Source organism: Giraffa tippelskirchi, chromosome 2, assembly GCF_054371585.1.
Source record: "Giraffa tippelskirchi isolate mGirTip1 chromosome 2, T2T-mGirTip1v1.2.pri, whole genome shotgun sequence".
Classification (NCBI taxonomy): domain Eukaryota; kingdom Metazoa; phylum Chordata; class Mammalia; order Artiodactyla; family Giraffidae; genus Giraffa; species Giraffa tippelskirchi.
In genome coordinates, this window is record NC_137276.1 from 47,566,194 (window position 1) to 47,588,719 (window position 22,526).

General features: G+C 39.3%; 2 protein-coding genes across 20 annotated transcripts in view; one reads left to right on the forward strand and one right to left on the reverse strand.

The window, feature by feature from the left end:
• IPMK (inositol polyphosphate multikinase) overlaps nt 1–2,917 on the reverse strand; it is a 71,001-nt gene extending 68,084 nt beyond the window's left edge. For all 4 annotated transcript variants that reach the window (XM_081559976.1, XM_081559955.1, XM_081559966.1 and 1 more), the window contains exon 1: nt 2,415–2,917. In XM_081559976.1, the coding sequence (XP_081416102.1) occupies nt 2,415–2,604 (190 nt within the window). In that variant the 5' untranslated portion in view covers nt 2,605–2,917. The remainder of the gene's footprint in view (nt 1–2,414) is intronic.
• Nucleotides 2,918–4,162: 1,245 nt separating this feature from the next.
• On the forward strand, nt 4,163–22,147 carry CISD1 (CDGSH iron sulfur domain 1). 16 transcript variants are annotated; one of them, XM_081560105.1, is made up of 6 exons: nt 8,180–8,374; nt 8,850–8,967; nt 10,042–10,135; nt 10,351–10,554; nt 11,625–11,830; nt 21,739–22,147. In XM_081560105.1, the coding sequence occupies exons 4-6, from the start codon at nt 10,515–10,517 to the stop codon at nt 21,826–21,828; spliced, it is 336 nt and encodes a 111-aa protein (XP_081416231.1). In that variant the 5' UTR covers nt 8,180–8,374; nt 8,850–8,967; nt 10,042–10,135; nt 10,351–10,514; the 3' UTR covers nt 21,829–22,147. The 16 variants fall into 16 exon arrangements, with proteins under 16 accessions (XP_081416197.1, XP_081416280.1, XP_081416231.1 ...); XM_081560083.1 differs by having other exon boundaries at nt 8,180–8,228; XM_081560123.1 differs by having other exon boundaries at nt 8,180–8,228; nt 10,466–10,554.
• The last annotated feature ends 379 nt before the right edge of the window (nt 22,148–22,526 follow it).

The window sequence follows — 22,526 nt, forward strand, 5'->3', positions numbered from 1 at the left end:
AGTACTTGGTGCTATTAGTTCTATGTTTTTAAATTTTAATTTAATAAAGCCAACAACTCCCTTTCGGAAATAGGTAAGACATTAATCCTAAATTGAAAAACCCTGCTTACTAAATGATAATAATTTTTTTTAAAAATCCACAATGTCTTTAGGAAAGTTTATTCTGAGAATTACAGTTGATAGCCAAAGTAAAGTATGAACTACAAGATGTACTTTACAACTCTAAGTGATTTATGATAGTACAGAGACATAATAAACTCGAACTTTGAATTACTGACCATCTTGTTATCCATGCTATGAATAAAGTAGATTATCATCATTCACGTGTCCTTTCACTAATAACATTTTAAGTTAAATGTAATAATAAATAAAGCTAAGGACTCCAGCTTCTAGAATCTATACTACTCCTTTGATTAGTTCATTTGGATGACAAACTCTTTCAGTCACTGTTTGCAATGTAGCTTTAAGGTATATTTGTTATTAGTCAGAGATAACTCTGAACAGGTTCACTATTACATACTTTGATAAGGAGTGTTTGTGGCTTAATTTCAGGTATTTTGTTCATTCTCCTTTGTATATAAGTCCATCTTAGGGGCCCTTAGGGAAACAATTATTTTTTTCATGCCTCTAGAATATTATTAGGAATATCATCCTTACAATTCATTAATATAAATCAATAGGTATGCAGTATAAATCTATTAAAAAGTATTCCATAATTACTCTCAAACTTCCGTTAACAGAGGGGACATAACAGGAGAACATCTCTATTCTAAGCACGTTGATAATGTTTCCTTACATCTAAGCTAAGCACTTGAGAACAATTATTTGTTTCCTAACCTGGGTGTATCAAAAGAACTGATAATTTTCACTCTTTCAACATTTCCACATTTCCGGAGTTAACCTGAGCCTCAGGCCACGCAGGAGGCTACTGGGATAAAAAGATTCAGTCTCTAAGGAAGTAATAATTTAACAATTTAAAGGGAAGAAAGGAATACAACTGACACATCATTAACCCCTAACTTTGAAAAAGAGAAAAGTAGATAAAAGTATTCGGAAATGTTTTTCTCTGACAATTGACATACATACATTGTCTCATCCATTCTCAAAAATCCTTGTGTGAGTGGTTTTGCAAGCACAATGTGTTCACTCAGTCTTGTTCAACTCTTTGAGACCCCATGGCCTGTAGCCAGCCTGCCAGGCTCCTCTGTCCATGGAATTTCCCAGGCAATACTGGAGTGAGTTGTCATTTCCTCCTCAAGGGGATCTTCCCCACCCAGGGATGGAACCCATCTCCACAGTCTCCTGCAGTGGCAGGCGGATTCTTTATCACTGGGCCACCTGAGAACATGGTGGGGAAAAAGTGCCACGAGGCTTCCAGATTCTCCACACAGTAGCTGTATGACCTTAGGTTTGTCACTTAACCAGCCTTGGCCTGTTATCTCACCTTAAAATGTATTATCTTACTAGCCTAAACCAGAATCATCTTACCAGCACAAACCAAATCGTCCTCAATGGTTTCCAGGTCAAAGATCCGCATTACTCACATACTCATCTGATTTCCCAAGTAATCATGGCCTAGGAACCAGTGTGAGTAAGCTAGGTGAATTCCAGTTCCTGAACTGAACTTTTACATCACCAAGAGAATAAAAAGGCACTGGAGTGTGCTTTAAACGCTGTGACTCAAAAAATGTATTACACAGGCTAAAGATATAGTCTTAAAAAAGATGATCAAGAATCTTTATCTGTGTACCATCCTAGTACAACAGCAGGGTGTATTTTCGACTGTGAATCCGAGTTTCAGCATTACTGAAACCACGCCTCCCATAGAAATCCAGGAGCTATCAGAAAAACCTCTCCAAAGGGCGGGGGAGAGAGATAAACCAGGACAAGCTTTCCAAAAACAAAACAGAATCCAAACAAACAAACATTAAAAAACAAAACTGTTTTTTCTTCCCCTCCAGCTATACAGCTGCACCGAAAAGAGAAGCACTTAGATTAGCATCATCTGCGTTTCATTCCTTTTCTTTTGCAATACTAGCTACCCGCCTATAATAAACAGACCTTGTGCTCAGGGGAGAATTTACTTCCCCATCCAGTAAAAACGAAGTTCCTTATTTTCACTAACAACGAACGCCGTCTCCAATCAATATCCACCCTCCCTGGGGAGACCAGACACTCCTCTCTCGCCACCTCCCACTGCGGGCCTGACACCCCACATCCCAGAAATCGCCCCACTTTTCGAGCCCCTGCTGCACGCGTCGCGAGGCTCTGGGGGAAAGCGAAAGAGACCCAGGGTGCGGCGTGCACACCAGCACAAGCGTCCAGCCCGGTTAGTGAGCCCCTCGGTGCCTCCGCCGGCCGGGGTCTCGCGAAGGCGGAAGGGGAGCGGCGAGCCCCGCGCCACCCCCACTTACCCACTTTGTCCTTCCCGTACATGTGCCCGGCCACCTGATGCGAGAGGGGCACGCAGCCGTTGAGGAAGCGGAGCCTGCCGCCCGCCGGCTTCGGGGTGCCCTCGGGGGCGGTCTCGCTCGCCGGTGGGGTCCGCATTTCTGGGGGGCCGGGCGCCTCAAGCCGGAGAGGGGATGGCGGCTCCGTTGCCATAACGGAGAGCTGAGGCGGCAGCGGCGACGAGAGCAGGGAAAAAAATAGGGCGGAGGGAGAGGGCGCTGGAGAACCCGAGGGTCGCTCAGGCTCGGCCGCGAGGAGGCCCGGGGGTTCCTGCGGCTGGTGCCCGCTGTGGCCCGGGGAGGGGGCCCATGACGCCGCGGAGGCGCGGGCGCTCCCCTGCCCAACTCTCCGCGAGGGGCGGTTCTCGGCTCCCGCTGCTCTGCCGCCGCGGCTGCCGTTCCCGGCGCAGCCCTGGAGACAGATCCAAGCACAAGAGCAGCGGCGGCGACGGCGCCCCGCGCTCCCCGGGGCCTTGACGGCGACGACAGCCCCACCTCCCGCGCCCCCGCCCCCTCCCGCCGTCCTCCAGTCCCCTTAGCTGCCGCGCGCGCGTCAGCGCCGCCTGCACGGCCGCCTCCGCCGCGAGCTTCCTACTGCGCGACCCGCGGCAGCCGCCGCTACTGAGCATGCCCAGAGGCCGCCCGACGGGACCCCCGCGGCGGGGCGCGCGCTCGGCGCTGCCCCGGCGAGCGGAAGGACCTGGAAGGGGCGAGCACGAGCGGAGCTCTTCTCACCCTGCGCGATGGGCCTCTTGGTGCAGCCCGGGCTATTCCTTCATTCATTCAGTACGCGCTTCAGCGCGTCCCCGGCTTAAAGACGTCTGATTCTCGCAGTTGTAAGCGGCAGTCAGTCACTCGTTAAGAGTTGGGAGGCAGAAGCGTTGCCCTGGGTGGCTTGGGAGACCACCTTTTACCGCAATCACCTCCCTCCAACTCCCGCTCCGGAAAGATACAATAGGAGTAAAACCAGGCAGCCTTCGAAACACCCTAATCCTATCCTCCTCACCAAATTAGTGCTTCTAAACAACTTATAACAAGTTATAAACAACTTATTCAAAAAATTTTGAAACCGACACTAATTTCAGACTGTAGAAGATAGGAAATAATCTTAATTTTTTTTTTAAGTGAGCACGTTTTTTAAAAGAAATGAGCCAGATTTTTTTCTCTCTCCCACTGGACCCTTAGCGCAAGTTCCAAGATGCTCAATAGATGGAGAATTGTGTCGAAATCAGGGGAAAAAAGGGGAGGGGGGGTTGCACACTGGGAGCGAGGGGGAGATTCTGGGATGGGACGCCACAGTTGGTTCCTGTGTTTGGCATTTCAAATGAAAACTGGACCTGGCCTTACAGGTACCAGACTAAGCAAGAAATTTGGGAGTGAAATCTTAGATATCCGACTATGGCAAGTGTTATATCAGCACGTACAATCTGCCCCCATAAATCCGCACACCTGGGAGAGACATAAAACCCGGCCCGGACTCTCTATTCCAAAGGTGGGTCGGCTGGGCTCCAGGACCAAGCCCCTCAGGATTGCGCAAACTCAGTTGCTACCTCTCTCGGTCTCTTCCTCCTCCCTCGTCTTGTGGCTGTCAAAATCCATACTCAACACTTCCTAAAGGTCCGGGACTCAGCTCCGCGCATGCTCAGTATCAGCCCGGGTGCTTAATACACACGTGCTGACGGCCAGGCGCGGCGCCTGCGCGGTAGCTGCCTGGAGTCAGTGCCCTTAGGACGTACGCCTGTCGCACCTTGACTCCTACTGTCCGCACGAGCTGGTTTGTGCTCAGTGTCCTGTGCACACCCTTGCAAGCGACGGCGCCATGAGTATGACTTCCAGCGTACGAGGTGAAGTGGGGCATGGGCGTGGGTGCGGCTGGCGGCCTGCGCAGTGGTTGCAGCTTACTCTGCACCTCCTTGGACTGATACTGCTGCCGTGCGTTCCCGCCAGTCCTATAACCTTGAGATACAGAAGGGCAAAAGCTCCGCGGGCCTGCAGGCTCCCCGGGCCTCATGGGGCAAGGGGGCGAGATCAGGCTACGATGGCGGGGCATAAGTGGCGTGGGGGCCATGCAGGTGTCTACCCAGGTCTAGACCTCGTTTCCCCTAGCTAGCCAAACCCTAAATCCTAATGATCCCGCTACGCTGCTAGCTTTTCTTGTTCTCCCCTGAAACTCCTCTGTTAGGTCACAGGGCTTAGGAAAAAAGGAAAGGTGAAAACAAAAGCAAAAAAAAAAAAAAGCCACCCTTGCCCCTTCTCAAGGTTTAAATCACCGTGGAGTGAAAACGTGGATTTCCTGAAGCCTTCAAGCGAGGCATGACTAATCACATCTTAGTTTTGCACATTTTTTTTAAAAGGAAGAAACCCAATCCGAAGTCTTCAGTTTTACCAGTTTTGGGGTGTTTTGGTTTTTTTGTTTTGTTTTTTTTTTTAATTATGCCTCTGGCATCTGGCGCTCGGTGGCGGTAGTCCAGGAGAGAGAATTGAAAACAGCTCGTTGAGCCTTCACGTTTCTCAGCTTTGCTTCCCTAGTGCTGGTACCTAGCTTTCTGAAATGTTACTTCACAGAAGGTCCAATTAAAATTAAGAGACTTTCTAGAAGTCAGTTAATATGGAGCTTCACTTTACAGCAACTCTTAGTGGTAGTATAATTGTTAATAATAATGTATACCCGCTGCGTGATAGAAGTGACCTTTGCCCAGATATAAAACGCCACGCCTCAAGGTTTGGTTGCCTTTAAAAGTAGTTAGGTAAAGAGATTGTCCAGAAGGTAATTTAAAATAGCCTTATTGATTCATTTAGTGCCAGGTTCTGTAACAGATCCCTGTAACTTGTGCCCTAATTTTGTAATAGATTCTATAAATTGGAGAATTCACTTCTAGCCAAAAGTTACCTAACTGAGAGTGATAACGCATGACATTTTTAAGTTACTAATGCAGTATATAAGAGCTGGTTATTTGCAAAACTTATTTTGAAGTTTTGAAACTTTTTATTTCACCTAAAAGCATAAGGATTGTTGTGAGGACTATGGGGAGAGGTCCAAAGCCTTTGTAAATCACCTCTATGGGTGCCTTCTTCCACAAATACTGTGGTGTGGCAAGGGACAGAATATCCATTTAGATCTCAAATTCTTCTACTCTGTTTTTAAACCAACCTGTTCATTGCTATAGATTGAAAATCAGCTTAAATCTTTTGATTTGGGGGAGGATGATCATGTCTTTTCTCAGTTAAGTAAGTGAATTATATATATGTTTTATAGTTTGTGTGTATATTATATTGTTATAAAGGGAATAGGATGGTATTTGGCACTGGACAGAGGAGCCTGGTGGGCTACTGTCCATGGGGTCATAAAAGAGTCAGACACGACTTAGCAACTAAACCCACCATAACAACAAAGCACGATATAAATAAATGTTAAGTAAAAAATAAAAGGGTGTGTATATGCATGCAGAATTCTTGTTTATATTCAAGGAAAAAAATAATGGGTAGGAGACTTCCTTGAGGGTCTGGTGGTTAGGACTCCGGACAGATGGAGTAGCAAATCTCTTAGAGAAAAGCTTCATCTCAATTATTTCATCTGATTGATGATTGTCATTTACAACTTTACTGCTACTTCTATCTCAGGTATTCCTTTGGAAAAGGTGTGTGGATTCATTACATATTCTAATGTATTGTCTATAGGTATAAGATAAAGTCAAGCATGTATCTGCTGATACTTTTTAAGTTGACCTATCTTTATACTTAGAAGTGTCTCTTAATAGTAAGCTTCCGGGGTGGCTCAGATGTTAAAGAATCTGCCTGCAATGCAGGAGACCGGTGTTTGATCCCTGGGTCGGGAAGATCCCCTAGAGAAGAAAATGGCAACCCACTCCAGTATTCTTGCCTGGAGAATTCCATGGACAGAAGAGCCTGGCAGGCTCTTCCAGGTCCATGGGGTTGCAAAGAGTCGGACTGAGCGACTGTCACTCACTCACTTCCAATTCAGGGGTCCTGGGATCCGTCCTTGGTCGGGGAACTAAGATCCTATATGCCACTCGCCTCACCCAAAAATTAAGTAAATAAATTACAATAAGAATGATAAAATAAAGTTTAAAAAATAATGGTTGGGCTAGAAATAAAATGAATGCAGATCAAGTCAGGACACGAATCTGGGAGAGGCAATGAGGATGAGTAATTGGAATTGTAATCCTACAATCCCAGTCAGAGGGATGGCTTTTGGTACCCACTTTTTTTCCTTACTGATGTATAATTGACATTCTTATACCAAACTTACTTTTTATATAATGTCTGTGTGTTTGTATGTGTGCTCGGTCATGTCCAATTCTTTGTGACCCCATGGACTATAGCTTGATAGACTCCTCGGTCCATGAAATTTTCCAGGCAAGAATACTGGGGTGGGTTGCCATTTCCTACAAGAGGAGATCTTCCTGACCCAGGGATTGAACCCAAGTCTCTGGCATCTCGTGCATTAGCAGGCAGATTCTTTATCACTAGTGCCACCTGAAAAGCCCCTTTTTATAGAACACCAAATATTTATTACAGTTTTAGAAACTATAAGAAACATTAAGCAGCTTTCACTGCTACAGACAGAGTGCCCATTCTCTAATGACTCTTCCTCATACCCAATAGATGACTTACAGGAAGTTTACTAAACTTCTTGCTCCTCTGTATCTCTAAAACTCATTGAATCTGCTCTCATCCTTAATCCCTTTCCTTCTACTTTACTCTCAAGATATAAAATAGGTGTTAGGCTATCTGCCTTGTGCTTTATTATGTAACCCAAACCCTGAGCACTACAGTGGAGGTGGTGGTTTAGTTGCCAAGTAGTGTCTGACTTTTTGCGACCCCATGGACTGTAGCCCACCAGACTCCTCTGTCCATGGGATTTTCTAGGCAAGAATACTGGAGTGGTTGCCATTTCCTCCTCCAGGGGAGCTTTCCAACCCTGGTCTCCTATGTTGCAGGGGGATTTTTTACCGACTGAACCATCAAGGAAGCCACCAAGCACTACAATGCATGTAACCAAAACTAATTCTCTGACTTACATTGTTGTCTCTTTTATTGAAACTAACTATAATTTTCCAATCCATTTAATCTCAACATATAAAAATACGGCTTGGGTTCAATAAATTTATCGAGTCATTTAAAGTAACTATTCAAGGATTTGTTTTTTATCTGAGAAGGAATGTGCAGATCATACTGCAAATAAAGGAGATAGCTCCTATAGGTTATAAGCAATAAATAATGAAGCTCCTATAGGTTATAAGCAATAAATAATGAAGGGACTTGGGAGCTATCGATGAAACAAGATTGGCAGAGAATTGATATTTGTTGGAGCTGAGTGAGGATAAGTGGAAATTCATTACACTATTTTCTGTGTTGGTCTGAAGCATTCCATAATGAAGTTTTATTTTTAATCTCAGGAAGTATTTGAATTCCACACTTTGATACTGAAGGATAAGATGAGGCCAAAGAAAAGTCATTTTTGTGAAAGCAGTGTGATAGTAGGATGGACAGATGGAGTAGCAAATTCAAATTAGGAGTCTATTATATCTTTTTATTGAACTAGCATTGGACACTGCCTGTACACTGGGCCTGGAAAGAAAAACATTACCAGGCATAGCCTACGGATCTGAGGGAGACCCAAGAAAGGCAGATATTTAAGCACAGCTCCCCTCCCCCTCTCCTGGGGTGGAGGGTACATTCTGATTCCATGACAGTTGACACTGGTTAGGAGAGGACAGTTTGGGGCCGAAAAGGGGCTAAAGGAAAAGAAGCAGGGTGAGATTTCTGTCTTGGGCTAAAGCAAATGATTCCCACAGTAAAGAAAAGTTAAGAAATGAGTTATAAATGAGGGTGTGGGATTTGGGAACAAGTTGATGTTTTCTCTTTAATACTAAGAAAACCAAAGATTATATACAAAGAATGTAAGCCAAGGGAAGAGTAAGAAAGGGAAGGATTATTTAGAAATGTATTTTTTGTATTTTCTATATTGGCATATGTGATAATTGTATAGAAGAAAGCATTGTTAAGCAAAGTAAGCATTTGATCTAACTATAGGACTACTGTACATTGAGAGAGGCGTGCAAAACAGGGAAGTAAGGATAACTAGAAGAGGCAGAAATAAAGCTCAGGATATTTCTGGACCCCAGTTTTGAAAGAATGTCTGAAAAGTGCCAACTGAAATATCTTTAGAAATTAGGCCTTGACAAAATCCCTTGTTTACCCTGAGATTGTGTCTGTTCTTCATGGACATATACACTATCAAGAACTAAAAGTTACTTGGGTTTTACTTATTGCTTTTATCTGTTCACTGTCTTTGTCCATTGTAATTGTTGACTTTTGAATCTGTCATTATTCTGTCTTATCTCCATATAGTTCCCTTTTCTCTCTTTTCCCTAGAGTTGCCAGTGGCATCCATAGCTTTTTGCCAGAAAGACTGATTCAGGCTGCAGTAATGAAATGATAAAACAGCAACATTTTTCTTATTCTGGGAACTTTTACATTTGCCTCTAATGAGGTTAGAGAATTAGAATTTGGGAAGGAGGGAGGGATGGAAGTTGTTTTCTTAAGACCTTATCTGACTCCATGATTCTATCAAACTCATTGGAGCAAATGCAAAGCCATTTGCCTAGCACACATATGGTGCCATGAAATTTATATATACTGTCATAAGTGACCCTTCTTGGGTTAGGGTAACAGAGTACATGTTTTGAGACAAATTAATCCTAGCCAATTGTAGTTGTTTTTCAATCTCAGACCTTTATATAATATGTAGGCACCATTAAAACAAATATGTTAGCAATACTTCAAATTTCACCTCAAAAGTAAGGAGTAACTGAGATCAACAGCATTTAGAGAGTTATTTTATTTCAGTCTTTTGGCTGTTTCCCGCTTTTAAGTTTGCCCTAAGGATTCAGCATTCAGAAGACATAATTGAATATATACCTTCGAAGCTCTGTTTTAGCCCATTTTGTGATGGGTAATTAGCTATTCAGAGTGGCTTTCCCTTAGCTAAGAAGTGGATTCCCATACCTCCTGACATTTTTTCAAGGGAATTCCATGCTTGAAAAAATCCATCAGAAAGGAAGATCTTGAATCAAACTAGAAACCAGAGCTAGTGTCAGCCCTGCTTGGAGTTGCCACAGAATGATACTATAAAGCAGCAGTAAAATTCAAGGCAGGGAACTCCCCGGCAGTCCAGTGGTTAGGATTCCATGCCTTTATTGCCATGGGCCTGGGTTCAATCCCTGGTCAGGGAACTAAGTTCCCATCAGATGCACAGTGGCACCAAAACCAAAAAATATATATCCTTTATCACTGAGGGAAAAAAATAACATTTGTAATAAAGAAACAAAATTTTTTAAAATGTTTGATTAATAAAACAGCATTCAATACAAATCTATACAAGGTGTGTAGCTGAAAATATCTTTCAGTGAGGCCAAAGGTTTGAAGCTGTCAAATGACTTATTAACTTTTCACAGTCATGCAGCACATGGGAAGGGTATAAAGTTAATGTTTGTTTTAGGGGATTATAGCAGGGAGGAATAGAAGGGTTATATTGCCAGAAAAACAAACTAAATTTTTTTTGCAGAGAAAAATACTGTGGTTGAAAACAGGAGCCAAGGAACATGCTAATTAGAAACACTTGGTAAAAACTAAGTTATTTAACAAGCTAGAAGACCAAGGTAAAAGGAACTAAGTGTGAGAATGGTTATTTCCTTCCATTAGAGTTTTGTAAGAATGAGCTCCAATTTTATGTAAGGTACAATTAGAGTCAGTGATTACTCACATTAGTACAAGAAGAAATTTGACTCAGTAGTGCAAGTAAGCCGTACAGTTAATTATTCATTTTATGTTTTTATTTGGCTTTGGAATGTGTTTTTTGTACTTATCTCTCTAGGGCTTTATTTGATAGTCTGGGAACTTATTTCAAACACTGAGAAGATCTGACTCAGGAAATGCTGGGACGCAGTCCAGTGTGTTTATCCTGACCCCTGTTCAACTTCTTCCTGCAGTCCACTCCATGCTGGGACTAGACAACTCTCCTCTGAGGCTAACCAGACTATGCAGCACTCTCTTCTCTCCACAATTCTCTGGAACTGGGGTAGTTAAGTGCTTGGATTTCCAAGGGATCCTTGAAAAGCTACTTTAAAAAAGAATAAATAGATGGCCTATTAGTAAAGCAAATAATTGGGCAGGAAAATGTCATTAATTTTTTTTTAGTTAATTTTTTTAACACTGAAAACATTTTGTATTAGAGTTTAGTCTATTAACGATGTTGGCGATAGTTTCGGGTGAACAGTGAAGAGACTCAGCCATACAAACAGTCATTAAATTTAAAATGAATTTGTAGAGAATTCAGATCATCCACTAGTGGATCATGGAAATTTAGAATTTACTAAAGGAGAATCTAACTGTAATTATATTAATTATGTTTTCTATGAAATTAGTATATTCTGGTTTTTATTTTAATGAGACACTATGAAATTAAAAACCAAACAAAAAAAAATTTACATGACTTGAAGACCAGAGTACTGCTGGATATATTCCTTTGAATGTTTAATATTAAGGGTTGGTTTAATTTTATTTGTCCTTTCTTGCTTTTTCTTTGGACACCATTTCTCTTTGAGGTTATTCATTTTTAAATGACTAAAGGACCTATTTAAATGAACTGTGATGAGTCATTTTGTTAACATAATCACTTCCTGGCAGTAAGAGGGATAATGGGGTCTTGTTTGTAATCTGAATTTTTATGGCCTTATTTGTAATCTGAATTTCGTTATGTATCAGAGTTTTTTTTGCGGTTTTTTTTTTTTTTTAAACAATAGGTATGTGCAGGCTCACAGGTTACTTTAAATCTATGAACACTTTTAAATGATTGCTAAGCCTTGTTTTTCCTTCTCCAACCATGAAATAATTTTTAAGTTTCTCTCTTCTATCTTAATTTAGCTAACATCACTCAATAGAAAATATACAGTTGCCTCAGTAAGGGCTGGGGAAAGTTTTAACAAGGGACTACTACACCAATGTGCTCTGATCATTTTCTTAACATTAAAAGCCTTTAACTGTTGGGATGCTTAATACTCAAAACTTAGATTTCCTGAACGTTCATGTTAGATTATTAGTACGCATTTTGGTTTTGATAATTATTTCTGTTTTCCTTCCCTACTCTAGTTGAATGGATCGCAGCTGTTACCATTGCTGCTGGAACAGCTGCAATTGGTTATCTAGCTTACAAAAGATTTTATGTTAAAGATCATCGCAACAAATCTATGGTAAACCCTCACATCCAGAAAGACAACCCCAAGGTAGTACATGCTTTTGACATGGAGGATTTGGGAGATAAAGCTGTGTACTGCCGTTGTTGGAGGTCCAAAAAGGTAAGAGAAACAAGTCCTTTATGTCAATGTCATTTTTAATGTAACATTTCTTTTTAAACTATTCTGTCAAGCTGGCATCATTAAGAATTGTTAAGATATCTGTTCTTTGGGCTTCCTTGATATCTCAATTGGTAAAGAATCCACCTGCAATGCAGGAGACCTGGAGTCCTTGAATCGGGATGATCCCTTGGAGAAGGAAATGGCAACCCATTCCAGTATTCTTGCCTGGAAAGTCCCATGGATGGAGGAGTCTGGTGGGCTGCAGTTCATGGGGTTGCAAGAATCAGACATGACTTAGCAACTACACCACCTCCACTACCATCCCTTCTTCTTTTCTTTCTCGTTTTAATGGAATCTCTGTTTTTTCTATTTTCTGTATACTCTTGAGGAATATATTTACTAAAGTGTATAACCACCATGCAGTAAAGTTACATCACACCCTCGTTGAGTTAGGTGAATGTAACCATATTCTTTGCCAAAGAAGAGGGAAAAATTCCTTTGCTTACGTTTAGAATTTCCTCCCCACCCCTAGTGTGTCTTAGTGTTCACTATCCCAGGAAGAGAGAGTATGCAACCTAAATAAAAAGAGAAACAAAAAATTAAATAAAATAATAAATAAATACAAAGAGAAACAGAAGAGGTCTTTTTTTTTTTCCTCTTGGGATTTCAAGCTCCTGGATTCTAGAACAAGTTTTGGAAATATCTAGAGATTCACCTGAAACTATCACAACGTTGTTTGTTAATCAGCTATTAGCTCTGTTGGTAAAGAATCCTCCTGCAATGCAGAAGACCTGGATTCGATTCCTGGGTCAGGAAGATCCCCTGGAGAAGGGATAGACTACCCATTCCAATATTCTTGAGCTTCTCTTGTGGCTCAGCTGGTAAAGAATCTACCTACAATGCAGGAGACCTGAGTTCAATCCTTGGGTTGGGAAGATCCCCTGGAGAAGGGAAAGACTACTACCCACTCCAGTGTTCTGGCCTGGAGAATTCCATGGACTATACAGTCCATGGGGTCGCAAAGAGTCAGACACAACTGAGTGACTCATTTTACTTTACTTTATACCTCAATAGAAAATAAAAAGTTTTATTTTTAAATAAATAAAAGTTAAATGCTAGTTTAAAAAAAGAAAGAAATATCAAGAGAAACTATTAGAAAATTGCCCCTGAAGATTTCTTACCTAGTACATATATACTGACCCTGTATCCTAAGCTTTCTTTAAGCTGCAACTCCTATATTTAAATATCTAACACAAGATTTTTTGGTATCTTTTTTTCTTTTGTGAGAATTGCATTTTATCAAGTTCCATTTGGAAGTATCTCTGTGATACCTGCAGCTTCTAGATAGTGATGACAGCTAGTGATCTAAAGATGGTAAAATGTTCTTCCAAAGTCATCTTGAAAAGCTTCATACATTGAATGACTTTAGAATTTCTGGTATATTTAGAGAAATACGATGACATACTATGTGTACTGCTACTATTTAGCATTTAAATAAAATAGATTTGACACTATGAGGCCTAAGAACATAGACAATAAAAATGATGTATCTATTTCTGAAAGCATGTTGTATCAGGGACCTTGTCCCACAGTGGAAAGCCATTATCACAAATTACATGTCACAGATAAGAAAGAAGTCACATACCAGGTACTAGAAAGCATATTCTACTTACCCCCTTCTCTGGCTGCAGTTGATGTATAATCCAGTGGTGACAGACCACTTAGATTATGTCATTCTGTTTGAAAACTGCTTGATGAACATATGGAATATGAACCAAAAATTAATAGTCCCATTACAACAAATTGTTCCTTCAGAAGAGCACTGTTCATTTGGAATGTGGGATTGTTTATACGTACTACTGAGGTTGCTAGAAAATAATCCTCAATAATATTCTATAGACTAGGTCTGTTTGTTTGTTTTTTTTAATTAACACCTATAATAGGTTTCATTCTCTAGTTGCTCACCAAGATATAAAAAGTAATATCTTTAGAAATTAAGGAATTTCTAAGTCCAGAGTTGTATTGGTTCTTTAGTCAGTTATCTTAAATAGTTCATTTAGCTTCTATTACTAGATACATGTGCGAGAACACTTAAATAGTGAAACAGCAGGTGTCATAGATGTGTATAGTTGGTGCACTATGAGTGCTTTAAATAAAAGAAAGAGCTTGTTAAACTGTGGGCTCGAATTTTCTGGAAAGACATAGTGATATCCATAGGAGTTCAATTGCCCCTGGGAAGATGAATCAATGAAGACTCTAGTCTGGTCCTTGCACCTGCTTCCTCGGAAGAATAAGTCCGAATCAAAAATCTTAACTACTAAGGAAACAGTTCACCTCAAACTGGGACTTGAACCCATGTGCTGGGTCTCGAACCCAACAAGAACCCTGCTTGGGACTGTTGCCCACGTGGCTGGGACTTGAACCCATGTGGTGGGGACTGGAACCCAGTATTATAATGATCTTATATGGAAGCTCAAGTTCTAGTGGAAGTCGACTTGTTCGCCATCTTGGACCTGTTTGGTTCTAATCAGTTTATGTCATGTCCTTGGGCTACGTCATTCTTTTAAAGACTGTGCCTTGCCCCCTTCCCTCCTGTTTCACCTTCGCAAGGAGTTTGCCTCCCAACATAGGGGAGCTCCCTGTCAGGGAGTTCAGACATAAAGTTATACTTAAACCAGAGTGCTCACTGTGGGAATGAAGAAAAATGAACAGATATATGAAACATTTTGAAGGAAGGATTAGCTGTTAATGATTTGTATGGAAGATTGAGGGAGGAAAACTGAAGCTCACTGAAGTGTCTTGCTTAAGATAGGGTTGTAGGGTTAGACGAGATGGTGCCATCAGTGGACATAAGGAATTCGGAGTGAATGGTTGATTTTTCAGGACACCAATGGAGAGTGCAATTTCAAAGAGTGACATTTGAATGGGAATGTACAGCAGACAGTCTGAAGTGTGGAACTAAAGTTGAGACATCGGGGTTGTAGATAGCAATCAGCAGAACTGTGTGTCAAGGGTAGGAATGCAGCAAATCCTTGGTACAGATGAAAATCAAGGAAGGGCTAAGAAAGAAATCTTTGGAGAATTTTCTGTGTGTTCTAAAAAGGAAAAAGAACCAAAAAAAGGAGATGAAATGGACACCAGAGTTAAATGTAAACTGAGAATATCATGGCTTCAGAGTGAAAAAGGGAAAAATTTCAAAGAAGATTTTGTTATGAACATCAGCGTGTGCAAAAGACAAGGAGGTGAACAGACTATTATACTAAGACTGTGGGGTTAAGCAATTAAGCAATTGACCTTTTAGCGTCATTTGGACAAAATAATTAGAATAGGAGCTGTGTCCAAGTTGGTTGCAGTATGAATGTGTAAATATGACACTGAATGGAAAGAAAAAGAAATACGATGACTGCTTGAGTGAAGCCAAGTGAAGAGTGTTTGCTTTGGTTGGTTGGTTGGACTGCAAGGAGATCAAGCCAGTTGATCCTAAAGGAAATCAACCCTGAAGATTGATTTGAAAGACAGATGCTGAAACTGAAGCTCCAATACTTTGGCCACTTTATGCAAAGACGCAACTCATTGTAATTAACCCTAGGACACTGGGAAAGACTGAAGGCAAAAGGAGAAAGGTGTGGCATAGGATGAGATGGTTAGATAGCATTACCAACTCAATGGGCATGAATGTGGGCAAACTCCAGGAGATGGTGAAGGACAGAGGAGCCTGGCATGCTGCAGGCCATGGGGTCACAAAGAGTCGGGCATGACTAAGCAACTGAACAACAGCAACGAAGGGTCAATAAAGCAAATATGGACTTTTTTTTCAAATATGGACTTTTACAAACTAAGATCTCAAGTATTTCAGGAAGAATCACAAATGGACACAAGCTAATGGTTTAAATGTTTCAATTTTCCTAATTTCTTCTTTCTTTTTAAGCTAGTCTCTTATGTCATTAATCCTCTTTGCATCTATGATTTGTCAGTTCTAAATTTTTACTGAAGCTTGGACACTTTTTATTCCCACATGAGTGGATTCAGAGATCACTTTGAATGCTTTTCAAATTAGTGGTTGTGCTTGTTCTCCAGAAAATTTTGGAAACTCCACACATTCCTGAGGTTCTTAAGGTTATCACACAGGTGCCAAGTCATATATTTACATGTCTATGCACAGAAGGCTTATAACCAGTAACTTTGATTAGATGGCTATATTGAGTTATATTCAGTAGTTTTTCTTCATATAAACCAGTTGTTTTTATAATATTTATAACAAAATTTAAACACCTATCCAAAAAAAAAAGTTGCATGTGATATAAACTAACTCAATTTTAATTCATTCTTTTTTTATCAAAGTATAGTCAATTTACAGTATTGCGTAAGTTTCAATGTATATGTTTGGCCGGGTCCCTTTGCTGTTCACCTGAAACTATCACAACATTGCTTGTTAATCAGCTATACCCCAATACAAAATAAAAAGTTAAAAAAAAAATATTGCATAAGTTTCAGGTGTACAGTGTAGTGATTCAGTTTGGGGTTTTTTTTTTGCTGATTGTATTCCGTTACAGGTTATTACAAGATATTGGATATAATTTTCTGTGCTATATAGTAAATCCATATTGCTTATCTATTTTTTATGTGTGGTAGTTTGTATCTGTTTATCCCATACTCTTAATTTGTCCATCTCCCTTCTAATTCATTCTTAAGGTACAGTCACTAGTAACCTGTTGTGTGTTTCTAACATTTTGAGCAGTTTTCTCAGACCTAATGAATCTTAGTCATGTTCAGAAATTACATGCTTTTAACATGCCTCATTCCTCCTTTCTTCCCACCCACACCCCACCCCACTGGTGTGGCCTCTGCTCTTCAGAAACTGGTCTGTTTCATAGTATTTCACAAAAGGGCTATCCCTAAGTAAGGTGAGAGAAAAAGGAGCCAATACGAAGGAAATGATTAAAACAACTACAGGGAGAAATCCCATCTGGGACAGTGGTGTGTTGAGAGAGTGGAAGGAAACGAGTACAAGCAATGATTTGAGACTTGGCCTTAACAAGAAATAGTCTTTCAAAACAAGGCAAGGGAACCTTGATATCAGAGGGAACAGTGTTCAGCAGTCTCACTAGATTTCCACCCCCTTCGCACCTCAAATAGGTTACATCGTTTACTGAGTTGTGTGCTGGCCATTGGGTAGGCAGGAGAAAGTGTGAACAAGGACCGAAGGAGAAAGCAGACTAAGAAATAAGAGGAAAGATGAGCCAGTTCATATCAGGAGCTCAACTGAAATTGAAATGAAATGTAACTGGAGAATCATTTTCTTTCCTTTACAACTTCAGAATTTGAGTTGGGGTTTTTTGTTAGTGGTGGGTTTGTTTTTGTTTTGGGGGGCTGAGGTGTGATTATGGAAAGTCTCCATCCCATTAATGGTTAGAGGTGTGTTGCACTGACTGCCTTTCTTCACAGACACAATATTTTAAACATTGGTTACATTGCTTGCCCAATCCATATGAAGACAGTCTTGTAAAGTCTTAATTTTTTCTTATGTATTTTCCTATTACATCTACTATCTTATGCTTAGCTAAAGTTAAGTACATAAGAATGGTATAAAATGTCATATTCTCTCTTGTAGTCTCAAAGATCTCATTGCTTTTATTTTCTTTCTCAACCAAAGCAAGCTCATTCCTCAGAACAAGTTATGGTAATGAGCCAAATGGCCCCAGGCAGCCTCCTTGGAAATTATAATCCAAACTCTAATTAAAATTACAAAGTTTAGAGAAGGAAGATCCAATTTTTTTTTTAATTTTTGCAAGTAGAATAGATAATTCAAGAAGGAATATTTATTTATCTCCATGTTGAATCTCCCTAAAAACAGAAACAGCTTAATTTGGGATGTGGGAACCAACCATTAAAAAGAAACACATTCTGTGTTTTCTTATGAACATCCTGCCGAGTTTGCTAGATTTCCAAGAAGAGAACAAGGATCTCTAGGGTTTTTTCCCCTAAACATTTATTCCCATCTCTTCTCCACACCCTGTCTTCTCTAGTCATAAAGCTGTTTGGGATTTGTAATTTTCTAATTGGGTTAACAAATGATAGGATATTTTCTGGACATAGAGAGAATTCAGCCAATTTAATTCTCAAAATTTTCTCTAGGATTTGTTAATAAACAGACGGTGACATCTTAGAACAAATTTAAAATCATCTGTGAGCTAAACGTTTTCTCCTCATTAATTTTCTGATTCTTTTAAGTATTGATACTACATGAACTGAATTAAATATACCCTTTGTGTTTTTTTTTTAATTTCAGCTCTTTGCTTGACATTGTTAACACATTTAAAATTTTAAATGCAAGAGGGCTAATAAAATTCATGTTTTCATTATATTATTATTTAATACAAAAACTGCTGTACTTCCTAGATTATGCTCAAAAGTATATATCCACCACATGTTTTCTTTCTCCTGCACAGAAAGGTCAAAAATGAAGCAAGACACTTTCTGAAAAACACAAATATTGTCAGATAATTTGCCACTTGAATTTTTGTACCAATAATTACCATTCATTAGTTTATACTGTATTCAGAAATATGAGTTAATTTTAATAAATATATTTCATTAATACATATAGCATATTCTTATGAAATTGCTAATCCTTTCTTAAAATAACTCATTTTGGCTCTTTGTTGTTTGTTGGAAAAAAAAGTCAAGTCTTTTCATCATCTTAAAATAAGAAATCTCTAATGGATAAATATAAAATGCCTAATCTTCAAATGAAGTTAGCGAAATTATTCTGACTAATGTTAGGTAATATAGGAAGTACTATTAAAAGATATACGTGCCTCTGAACAGAATGATTTTGAATCCTGAGTTTACATTTTAAAGGCATGCAAAGCTTTATATACTTTAAAAAGCATAAAAGTTAGTTAAGAAATAGCCAGGGTCTACTTAGTCACTCCTTTTGGAGGAAAAACGTAAGTGAAAGTCACTCAGTCGTGTCTGACTCTGTGACCCCATGGACTATACGGTCCATGGAATTCTCCAGGCCAGAATACTGCAGTGAGTAGCTATTCCCTTCTCCATGGGATCTTCCCAACCTAGGGATTGAACCCAGGTCTCCTGCGTTTCAGATGGATTCTTTACCAGCTGAGCCACAAGGGAAGCCCTTTGGAGGAGAGGGGTAGTATAATTGATTTACAGTGTTAGTTTCAGGTGTACAGCAAAGTGAATCAGTTATACATATACATATATCCACTCTAGTTTCTTTTCCCGAATTAATCATTACAGAGTAGTTAATCTATTTTATATATAGAAGTGTGTATATGTCGATCCCAATTTATAAAAATGGAAGGTGGTTTTCTCAATGCAAACCTTTTTTCTCACTGTAAAATCACCTGTGTTTGTATATTAACTATATGTCACTTTGAAATGCTGTTCTTTGCTGTGGAATACATCACCATTTGATTTTTGTATGGCCTGTTTTGTCATCCATGCAAGAAAACCCTGAAAGCTTGAGTTCATGTTCTTGCTGCAAGGACTTGTTTTTAATATGAATATACTGTGCCACATCTTATTGACAGAAACAATGTAAATTTCCTATATATCACATTTGTATTGCTACCCCGGGATAGACTTTACATCTAGAAATTTACAATATGATGATACCTTGAGTTTTTTTCAAGGTAGTTTTTAACTAATTTACTGCCTCTCAGAATTATATACAGATAGTAAAATTAAGATTGAATTTCTTTAACATCAACTAAATATTATTTTAGTCTTAGACACATTTCATCAAAGTTAAAGATTATATACCATCATTGTCTAGTTTCAGGTACTGAAAATTATACTTCCTTGATGGAGTAATAAGGTGATTTTACTCTTCAGACCAAGACTTCTAGTACTTTAATCTTCTAAATAGGCTCCTTCAGTGGAAGAGTGTACCTTATACCAAACAGTGAAGCTAGATTCTAGAGTGAAGGTATGTTCCAGACAAAAAGAATACAACAAAGATGCTAGGTATCATCATTTGACATGAAGTAAAAATAAAAGGTAAAATATAGAAGGAAAGAAAATAATTTACTGATAATTGTAAGATCCTGAGGAGACACCTGAAAACATTGTTGAGTTCTTATTTTTATCATTTAACGATAAAACGGATATACTTGCAAAAAACAAGTGATATACAGGCACACACACACAAATATATATTTATATATGTGATATATATCAAGAATAGTCAGATATGAAAATATATACTTAATACCTGTAAAACATATAAAGCAGAAATGTTCTTTCAGAAAAATGCGTGAGACCTGAGGATGAAGAACAGGAGAGAAATAAAATAGGGCTTGGCCGAAAACTCTCAAGTTTATTTGGAAGAATAAATAGGTAAAGGATAAATCGGAAAGTTTTAACAAAGAAGAAATGTGAAGAAAAACCAGCCCTACCTAATATTGAAGCAATTTTTAACACAGTCATTATCTCTTGTTAGGCTGATGAATATGATAATGTGGGACCTATAAATAAGCACTTTATGCTATGCTATGCTAAGTCGCTTCAGTCGTGTCCGACTCTGTGCGACCCCATAGACGGCAGCTCACCAGGCTCTGCCGTCCCTAGGATTCTCCAGGCAAGAATACTGGAGTGGGTTGCCATTTCTTTCTCCAGTGCATGAAAGGGAAAAGTGAAAGTGAAGTTGCTCAGTCGTGTCCGACTCTTAGCGACCCCATGGACTGTAGCCTACCAGGCTCCTCCGTCCATGGGATTTTCCAGGCAAGAGTACTGGAGTGGGGTGCCATTGCCTTCTCCAAGCACTTTATATGTAGACTTAATTTTGATGAAATTTTGAATAAAGGTATAACAATTTGGGAGGCAACCACTTCTAATAATACTGAAGCAACAGGTTCTTAGTGCTGTTCTTAGAACAGCATTTTGCGCATTGCACTCCACAGAACATGATGATAATGGACATCAAAGGAGAAGTGTTTGTAAATCCAGTCAGCCCGGGAAATTTGAGGTTAAAATTGTGTGTGTATCTGTGTATGTTTTTATTGGAGAATAATTGCTTTACAATATTGTGTTGGTTCTGCCACACGTCAACATGAATCAGCCACAGGTATACATATGTCCCTTCCCTCCTGAGCCACCCCTCCCATCTCCCACCCCATGTGTGTGTGTTTTTAATAGTAGATCCTCTTTAAAATAATAATTTATGTTGTGAATCAAGAGAACTGTATATGTTTTTTGTATACGAAATGAAACCAAATCAGAGTATTTTGCAGGACTTCTTAGTTTACAGAGCTCACTTTGGGAAACACCATGTTAGATATTTAGTTTTGTCCCTTTTCCTCCCACTGGACACCAAAATGTCTGTTTTATCTAAAATGTGAGATCTTGAAAACGAATGGAAATTTATCACATCTCCAGGAGAAAGAAGTCTCCATGACGAATGTTAACAAGGGAAATACTGGCTTATTTGTATGAAAGTACAGAAATTAAGGATATGAACAAATAAGCAAAATAAAAAGGGTTGGGGTGAAAAATTGCTATAAAGTTGATTAGCAAAAGGATAATGAACAGATTGATTTTGAACATATTATGAACTTAGACTCTTTCCAGTAGATAGGTCAGGGATACAATTCACTAGAAAGGAAATATGACTAGTACATAAACATAAAAAAGATTTTTCACATCCATAAGCAGATATCACAAATGGAAATGCAGTTAATGATCTGTGTTTTATCCACAAGTCAATTTCTTCTTCCTCCTTAGTGTGTGCACTTTACATATGCTCATTCAGAAAACCATCTCTAAGGTAGCCAAGAAAAATCTACCGAGTTATCGTGTTGTATATGTGAATTAAGTGTCACCCTACTCTGCCAAACATAATACTGATTTTGCAGTTAGACATTTCACGTTCTTTCTCTTCCTAGTTCCCACTTTGTGATGGATCTCACACAAAACACAATGAAGAAACTGGAGACAACGTGGGACCTCTGATCATTAAGAAAAAAGACACTTAAATGGACACTTTTGATGCTGCAAACCAACTTGTCATGACATTTCCTGATTGTTTAATTAGAATGACTACCACTCCCGTCTAATTCACCTCTCCTGGGTTCTAGATGTGTGGTAAACTATAGCTTTCATATTCACGGCATTTGCCTTACATGTGGAACCATTGTGGTGCAATCTGTTGAAACAAAAAAGGAAAAACAAAAAACCAATCTCATGGCCTGTGGGTTATTTTGGTCTTGTAAGGATCTGTTTCTTTACATTTAAAACTGATGTTAGAATATAGTTGTATGTCAAAGTTAACATATTAAATTATTCTCAAAATCATGTATGTGCAGATTGTACGTATAAGTTTCAAAGAAGAATTTATCACCATTTAATGATACTTAGCCTAGAAAGTAAAATGGGTGTGATTAAGCTACATTAATCTCCTAATAACAATCTAGGAAAAACCTATTATGACCTTGGTTTTCTTCTTAGTCATAGTACTGATAACTAAGAAAAGACAGTTTCTGTGATTTCAATCAAAGTGAACTTTGAATGTTAATTCTGCTTAATTATAAGTGGGCCAGGTCAGTAATAAAGGGACAGTAACTTCTTTGTATTCATCTTCCTGGATATTTAATCAATCTATTAAGGAAACCAATAGTGGAAATTTAGATCAAAGTAATAAAGACATCTTAAGTTGTCATGAAGGATGTCTTAA